Source organism: Hyalella azteca, unplaced genomic scaffold (assembly GCF_000764305.2).
Source record: "Hyalella azteca isolate HAZT.00-mixed unplaced genomic scaffold, Hazt_2.0.2 contig17297, whole genome shotgun sequence".
In the NCBI taxonomy this organism is placed as follows: Eukaryota; Metazoa; Arthropoda; class Malacostraca; order Amphipoda; family Hyalellidae; genus Hyalella; species Hyalella azteca.
In genome coordinates this window covers 35,460-44,206 of record NW_025947085.1, presented here as the reverse complement: position 1 = coordinate 44,206, position 8,747 = coordinate 35,460, and the positions used below count along the sequence as shown (strand labels likewise).

Below are 8,747 nucleotides of genomic sequence, written 5' to 3'. Positions count from 1 at the left end.
ATATTTTTGGTGTTATGTAGCTTCAGTTAAGTTAGTAGCATTATTAATGATTTTATTAAACATATTATAGTTTCATTGTCCTTGAAATTTAATTCAGAGGGTCCTTGCTGGTTTTGGTATCTATTTGTGCTACTATAATATTATTTATGAAATAATATGAATATCGAATATGAACCTAATTTGGCATAGTAACAATGAAATCTGCTTGGTAAATCACGAGAATCTGTATTTATTTGTTATGAGACAGTCAAGCTCAAAATATTTTGATGTCATTTGATCCGATCTCTGGCTTCAAACTTTCTGCAGTTGCATAAAATTTGACATGTTACAAGCGCTCCGGATCGGCATGACATGGACTGTTCTGTCTGCTGAAAATGCGTTTCTTTTGGAATAACAACGCAATCTCTCGATTAAAACTCAAATCTGTTAGGCAAATACAGTTTTTCAATTATAAGTAGAATCATTTATTGTGTGGCAACATGCATCGTTCAAGAATTTATTCGTCCGGAGTATTAACAAATGCTTTTAACTGGGCATCCAAAGAATGGCTTGTAAAATCATCAACAGTCTGGATGCAACACAAAAGATGTCAAGCTCGAACAACATCTAGTGATCATTATGCTGATAAAAATTATATTCCTGACATGCCTTCATCTCTACCATCTCAAGCTCAGGTATTGTTCCTCAATCTTCTCATGCAAACAAGTGCATACTATATATACCCTCATCACAGATAACATTCGTAAATCGTTTGGGCCTATGTCTTCAACGCCGACACTTCTATTCTATTCTATTCTATTCTATACAAGAATATTGCAAAACTTAGAATTTGACTGAAATCCTAAGTGAAAAATGTGGCAGAAGCCATCCATGAGAATTGGAGAAAAATTACAATAAATCTGTCTCATTAAACCCATTCCTGTGGCTTATTTATAACTGCAATTTCTGAAAATCATTTGTGAAATGATTATTTTTACCTGCAATTTTTGGAAAGTTCTGCACTTCTGCTCAATATTCCATATTGGTATTGGACTGAAATATTGATTCAGAAATCTATTCTGGAAAATTAGGTAAAAGACACTCACAAATTAGACAAAAGGGCCTATGTTTGCTGTATTGTTTCCCTTTTTATAGCCTTTGGCTTTGCTTAATTTCTTTTGTATTAACTAATATGTGTGAAAAACAGTATATTTTCTCCTAAAAATTATAAAAATTCTCTATAAAACAATAGTTTTTCAACCTGTTTATTGGATTATCTTGCCTGTTGCCAAATAGTGCAGGTTGGTCATAAGTAATATTTTGCATTGATTAAAAATATTCTGCCTTAATTGTCTAGTTTCATTATTAATCAAATAATATATAATTTATTTAGTATAAATTTTGCTATTAAGCCCTTTTTGAAACTTTGAAACTATATAAATATTTTTCATACTGCACCCACTTTAATATATATGTGACTACATCTACTTTCAATAATTAGTCTTTAATTGTTAGCTAACCAGAGACAGACTGTTGTATGGAACTGTTTTTCAGAACCTAATGAAAAAATTGGCTTTACATATACATACCTATATTTCTATTTTTATTTCCTTGGGGATTGAATATATGTACTAGAGCTTTCCTGCCATTTATGAAATTACAAGATTCCTGCTGGATAAATTACCTCCTATCTAATTTTTAAGACAAGTATATAATCAAGCTGCAAGATTCTTAATGTAGTGAAACTTTGTCATTTTGAAGCTTCAAAAATTTTAGTAATAAGTACCAGTAGCAAAATTCCAATCTTATATTTTCTATGTCTAATATATTCTGTTATATTTTTCTTTATATTTACTATGTTTATAATTATTTGCATGAGTAGCACAGCACAATATTGATATGAGCTCAAAGCTCGTTAGCATCCAATTTCATTTTTCTTCAGGTTGTAGTATGTGGTGCTGGTATTCTGGGCAACAGTATTGCCTACCACCTCACCAGAGAAGGCTGGAGGGATATTCTTGTGCTTGAAAAAAACTTGTAAGTTTCATCAAATGTGAAGCAGCATAATTCAAGAAACTATTTATAGGCTTATATTTAGGTTTGAATAGTAATTACTTCTCAGTTCAGTTTAATATTCTCAAAGAAGATTGAAATAATGTCACAAAAATGTTTTGTAACTGATTTTTTTGCAATTTATTGTTACTTGAGCCATACTCATAGTAAACAAGGATCTTATTGCAATAAAAGTAGAATAGTAGTGAAAAGAATTATATAGTACATAGGTACTCATAATAATGGCCATTCTACATGATCTTATTGTAATTTGTATTTTTTTTTTTTTTTTTGGGTTGAAGACTTATGGTGAGAAAGACACCCACCAGCCTAATCTCTGCCAGAAAGTAAATAGGTAGGTACCTATTATGGTTACTAATATATTATCTGATTGTTTTTATTATCCATTCTGATCAGAATTGGCAGTGGCACTTCTCAGGAGGGCTCAGGAATGCTTGGACTGTTCAAAGACACCATGCAGCGCCGTGTCATCACACACTCCATTGACCTTATCAAGCAGCTACAGCAAGATGGTCATGATGTTGGTAAGTGGAGCCCTAAATTCTGATGTGTTAGCGTTTATTTATCTCATTTTCATTTGCTGTTATGAAACTGAAATCATAATATGTTCATTTGTCCAGGCTTTGTTCAATGTGGCAGCTTGAACTTGGCCCGCACCAGAGACCGAGCGCTGGCCCTGAAGCGTAGACTGGCTGCTATCAAGCCATACAACATCCCTGTTGAGGTGAGCCATCTATCCTAACATGTCTTGATTAACCCTTTCCTTATGGACAAATTAATTGTTGCAACTGTTCCTCATAGATATCTAATTTAAGACTCATATCTAGTTGACCTTGAAAAACTATTAATCATTGAACTAGGGCAAGGATTTAATTAAGTTCAAGTTTGGGGCTCGAAAGTTTTTTTTACACTTTTTAGAGTCAACTTAATCATTTCATTGACAATTACAATCCATGCTTGGATTTCAGAAAGATCTGTTCTCTTTATTATCTATCAACTCTGCTATGAACTTTTTGTTATAATTTCCTTGCTACCGGTATTGGTTTTACTACCTATGATTACTTATTTCTAATAAACTTCTAAATTCGAGTACAATTAGTTAATGTTCAATAAAATATCTTTGCTCTGAGATGATTGGCCCTAATGCCCCCTGTGCTGCAGTGGATGGACCGTCACGACATCAAGGTCCGCCACCCCCTCCTGGAGACGGGGGACCTGGAGGGGGCGGTGTGGTGTGGGGGGGACGCAGTCGTCAACCCCCACGCAGTGTGTCTCGCCCTCGCCGCCGTCGCCAAGCAGCAGGGTACGCATACTGCGGCATACCTCAACACTCAGCTTATTTCAGCATGCTCAATACTTATCATACCTACTGCACCCTCAGCATACTCTATATACCCTCATCACAGATAACATTCGTAAATCGTTTGAGTCCAACTTCATTAATGTCTTTACTTGAAATAATATTTACAAATATTGTCAGGGAACAAATATTATTTTAATATTAATTAGCTATCATGAAATGCTGACATAAAGCAGTATTATAATAATGATGAACTTTTTGTTAAATACTGCGTAATCTCAAAGCCAATTTTGACCGTTCCATTATTACATAGCATTCCAATTAGTGATAAACTTTTCGTTGGATGTACATTCGACACCATCGTAAAGCCTATTTCTACCTCTCCAATTATTACATAGCCTTCCAATTAGTGATAAACCTGCGTCATCGTGACGTCAATTTCTATCGTTCCAATTATTATCAAGTATTACAATTAGTCATCAACTTTCCATTGAACACAATGTCATCGTAACGTCATTTATCGTAACGTCACGTAGGCTGACCATCTTTTCGTTGAATTTAATAACGTCATCATGACGTCAATTTCTATCGTTCCAATTATTACCAAGTATTACAATTAGTCATCAACTTTCCATTAAACACAATGTCACCGTAACGTCAGTTATCGGAACGTCACATAGGCTGATCATCTTTTCGTTGCATTTAATAACGCCATCATGACGTCCATTTCTACCGTTGGCAGGCGCGACGTTCGTGGAGGGTGTGACGGTCACGCAGGTGCTGTCGGAGGCCACCGCGTCGTGCGTCACGCCGCGCGTACGTCAGGTCAACACGTCGCACGGCAACGTCATCTGTGAATACTTCGTTAACGCTGCCGGCATGGTACGTTACGGGGGTGCGTTGCATGGTACGTTAAAGGGGGTGCGTTACATGGTACGTTACAGGGGTGCGTTACATGATACGTTACGGGGGTTTGTTACATTGTACGTTACGGGATGGAGTGTGTACGTGGCTCATGCGTACTTAGCCGTAGTCTTGGCAAGCCTAAAGTTCTTGGTCATAGTCTTGGCAATCCTGAAGTTCTTGGCCGTAGTCTTGGCAAGCCTGAAGTTCTTGGCCGTAGTCTTGGCAAGCCTGAAGTTCTTGGCCGTAGTCTTGGCAAGCCTGAAGTTCTTGGCCGTAGTCTTGGCAAGCCTGAAGTTCTTGGCCGTAGTCTTGGCAAGCCTGAAATTTTTGGCCGTAGTCTTGGCATGCCCGAAGTTCTTGGCCGTAGTCAAATGCCTGAAGTTCTTAGCCGTAGTCTTGACAAGCCTGAAGTTCTTGGCCGTAGTCTTAGCAAGCCTGAAGTTCTTGGCCGTAGTCTTGGCAAGCCCGAAGTTCTTGGCCGTAATCTTGGCAAGCTCGAAGTTCTTGACCGTAGTCAAATGCCTGAAGTTCTTAGCCGTAGTCTTGGCAGGCCTGAAGTTCTTGGCCGTAGTCTTGTGCCTGAAGTTCAGGGCCTGGGTCGTAGTCTTAAGGTGCTTCTTACTCATATATCCTGATCGCGGTCTTCGCGTGCTTGTACTTAGTACCTACATTGGGTTTCTGTTAAGACCACGATTTTTCTGTCGTGCTCTTATTTTTCATCGTGTCTTTTGATAAGAAATAGACTCATGATTATTGTTTTTGTTTTTTATAGGTGCATTAAAAGACATTGTTAAAACTGGCTATCCACGCATTATTGCCTATTGGCATTATTATCTTGCTAAGTTTACTCGACTGAATCACACTTACTTATTTAAGTCCAAACTTTTCTGTCTCATTTGTTTCTTAAAAGACATATCCCGGCACAGTCAACTGCTCAACCTCTCATTTTACTCACGGTGATTACACTCAAAATTTTAACCGCCTTGAAATTGATCCTTTCAGTGGGCGCGCGAAGTCGGAGAAAAAACTGTGCCTCGCGTCCGTGTTCCAGCTTTTCCGGCTGAACATTTCTACTTACACACTCGGTGAGCCTGTAACTGGCGTGTTGGATAGTTTAAGAAGTTAATTAGGGTAAAGTTAATCAATTAAACGGTCAAACTAAACGTTTTTATGAATGTTTCTATATATTTATTAATTTATTTGTACTTTGGTAATTTTAAATCACTATTAAATCAGATCTATTTATTATTCTTCTACGTACATCAAAAAATTCTTCTCGAAAATTTCCGTCTCTTTCATTTAATCCTGTTTCACTCTTATATTTCCCTCTCATAATAAATCATCACTACGCGTAAGTGAAATATTGCTGCACGATATGCCTCAGTCTGCATGCCAACACTAATACTCATACACTTGTTTCCGATGTAATATTTCCCTGGGATGCCATAATTTATTTCCCTACACTCAATCTATTGCTCACACCACCACATCCACTGCGGGAGTTGGACGCACCAAACTCTGGTGTTGTCGAATAAAGCAGAGCTGATTGATCTGGTTTTAGTTAGTTAACTTCATTTATCCAACGCTGGTTAAGTTACTTAAGTTAGACTCATCAGGTTACAACCTGAAGAACCACCTCCTGCTTCTAAGGGTACCCACACAGTGAAAGCAGGTTGCCAGCGTGCTGGTTACCTGCTGACGCTGGCGCCTGAAATTGAAATAAATAGGCCTGGCGCTGGCCTACCCGGTATTCGTACAGGTTTTCACTGTGAACACTTACATTATTATCTTATGTTCATTCATGTGGCAGGTTGGAGCAGGTTGCCCGCGCGGGCAAACCTGCTTTCACTGTGTGGGTATTCTAACACTGGTTCACTGCAGGCCCATGTCCGAAGCCACGTCCCTGCCGCTGGTGCGGGACTACGACGCTCACACGTTCGTAGTGTCCCGAGGCGGGCGATTTATTATCGGGGGGTTCGAACCTCACGCCAAGCCTGCATTCGGGCGCGGCATCCCTCCTGACTGGCAGCAGCTACTGCTTGCTGACCAGGAGCACTTCAGTGAGTTTAGCGGGCTCAATGGGGTTCAGCGGGGCTCAGTTGTTCCACTTCCTGACTCGGGCACTCGGATCGTGTCGAGAACTCGGGTGTAGGTTGGCAAGGAATTTGTTTAGCTGAACTCGAGTGGTTCGAATCAGCAAGATTCTTGTCATTTATAACTATGTATGGTTTAGTTCTGCAGCTCTGATATTTGATTATGTTCTGTGTATATGCTATATTCGCATCCGGTTCTGATTTATATCGCGGTTCTCGGACTAGTGTGTGAACCAGATATGGAGCACAGTTGAGGACCGTTGATTATATATATATTAGGTCAGCCACTCGATGAAGTCTTCCAACAGTTTGCTGCTATTTTTCTCTTATACAACTCACGCTTAAATTAGTCTCGATTGCAACTATTATTCATGTATTTATTTCAATTTTCAAAACTACTAGTGAATTTTTCAAGTAATGCATAGCCTAGAACTTTATGCTATGCCAGCTGCTATCTGTTCAAAGTTCCTTTCTATGTCTACAAATGGCGGAAATTTATGAGCTGCTAACAAAGTTTTTAAACGATTAACACTAAGCTTGCCATTGAATACTCAGACTTCTAACTTAAAAAAAATATTTGGGCAGTCAATTTCCCATACACAACCTATCCGAGAGTAATCACAGAAAATTTATTAACTAATAACTAATATTGATTAAAAAACCTCTTATACTATAAATTTTGTACGCAGAACCTATCCGGGAGGCTGCGGAGCACAGGCTGCCTCTGCTGCAGGGAACCGAGTACGAGAAACTCATCAACGCCCCCGACACATTCACCCCAGACGGCCTGTGGATAATGGGGGAGACTTCGGAGGTATTTTATCTTGGGCACCTCGCTGTGGCATGCGCCACTGTAGCCCAGTGGTTAGCTCCTCCATGCGTAGTGGTAGCGGCACCATGCGTAGTGGTAGCGGCACCATGCGTAGTGGTAGCGGCACCATGCGTAGTGGTAGCGGCACCATGCGTAGTGGTAGCGGCAGTAAGATAAGAGGATCTAGCCTTGGTAGGTTCAGTGCATTCCTCGGTGTCCCTGGTAGGCGGTGATCAGTTGCCGTCAAAGTTAGTGCTTGCAGCACTTTGCGTTGGTGCCCCTAAAAACAAACTCGAGGTACGTGTTACTTTTAGGATTTTAAGGTTTTGAGGTAGATTGGTCCTTTCGTGAACTAGAGTAACCAAATGACTAGAGTACCATAACTAGAGTTTCTAGAACTACAAGAGTTACTAGAGTTTCGTGAACTAGAGTAACCAAATGAATGACAAATTCTATCCTCATAATAGGGTGTGAAATGAAACCAACTCTTCCACGGTGGAGGTTTGCATCTAGAACTCACGTATGGTGTACTGCAGGTCGGGTTTTCCTGAGCTGTGAAATTAGTTAGTACAAGCAACTATGCTAACAGGTAGTCAAATTAGAGATAAAGTTCCCTCGCACAGGTTGCCAACTAGTGATTATATTCACTTGCACTGGTTGCCAACGAATGATACGATCCCCTGGCAATGGTTGCCAACTAGTGGTTAGATTCGCTGACACAGATTGCACAATTTTGATTAGATTCACTGGCACAGGTTCCACAATAGTGATTAGATTCACTGGCACAGGTTGCCAACTAATGATTTTATTCACTTGCACAGGTTGCCAACTAGTGATTAGATTCCCTGGCACAGGTTCCAACTAGTCATTAGATTCACGGGCACAGGTTCCAACTAGTCATTAGATTCACTGGCACAGGTTGCCAACTATAGATAAGATTTTCCGAATAAATGCCAAGCAGTAAATAATATCTCATGCGCTGATTACCAAGTAGTGGCAGGTTGCCAAGTAGTATTTATTTTCACGGCCGGCCCTGGTTGCCGGTAGTAATTATTTCCCCGGGCGAAGGTTGCCAAGTGTATTTATTTTCCCCGACGCAGGTTGCCTGGTAGTTATTATATCCCCCGACGCAGGTTGCCTGGTAGTTATTTATTTTCCCCGGCGCCGGTTGCCAGGTAGTTATTATTTCCTCCGACGCAGGTTGACAACTATTTCGTGTGCTGCGGGATGAACGGAAACAGCGTGCAGGGCGGGGGCATAGGGCGGGCGGTAGCCGAATGGCTGGTGAACGGCAGCGGCGGCGCATCGGCGGCCATGGAAGTTATGAACGCCTTTGACGTGAAGCGCTTCGTGGACCTGCACAACAACCGCCGCTACCTGGAGGAGCGCACGCGTGAGGTGGTCGGCAGGTTAGTGCAGTGGTAGGCAGGTTAGTGCAGTGGTCGGCAGGTTAGTGCAGTGGTGGGCAGGTTAGTGCTGTGGTGGGCAGGTTAGTGCTGTGGTGGGCAGGTTAGTGCAGTGGTGGGCAGGTTAGTGCTGTGGTGGGCAGGTTAGTGCTGTGGTGGGCAGGTTAGTGCTGTGGTAG

The 8,747-nt window shown here is 40.8% G+C and overlaps 1 protein-coding gene across 1 annotated transcript in view; it reads left to right on the top strand.

Annotated features, from left to right (window-relative positions):
- The first annotated feature begins 336 nt into the window (after positions 1 to 336).
- The window catches only part of LOC108668364 (pyruvate dehydrogenase phosphatase regulatory subunit, mitochondrial), a 23,668-nt gene continuing 15,257 nt past the window's right edge, over positions 337 to 8,747 (top strand). The window contains exons 1-10 of the mRNA XM_047885202.1: positions 337 to 674; positions 1,922 to 2,016; positions 2,449 to 2,576; positions 2,673 to 2,776; positions 3,214 to 3,355; positions 4,095 to 4,234; positions 5,261 to 5,343; positions 6,140 to 6,318; positions 7,041 to 7,165; positions 8,363 to 8,571. Coding sequence (XP_047741158.1) covers positions 480 to 674; positions 1,922 to 2,016; positions 2,449 to 2,576; positions 2,673 to 2,776; positions 3,214 to 3,355; positions 4,095 to 4,234; positions 5,261 to 5,343; positions 6,140 to 6,318; positions 7,041 to 7,165; positions 8,363 to 8,571 — 1,400 coding nt within the window. The 5' untranslated portion in view covers positions 337 to 479. The remainder of the gene's footprint in view (positions 675 to 1,921; positions 2,017 to 2,448; positions 2,577 to 2,672; positions 2,777 to 3,213; positions 3,356 to 4,094; positions 4,235 to 5,260; positions 5,344 to 6,139; positions 6,319 to 7,040; positions 7,166 to 8,362; positions 8,572 to 8,747) is intronic.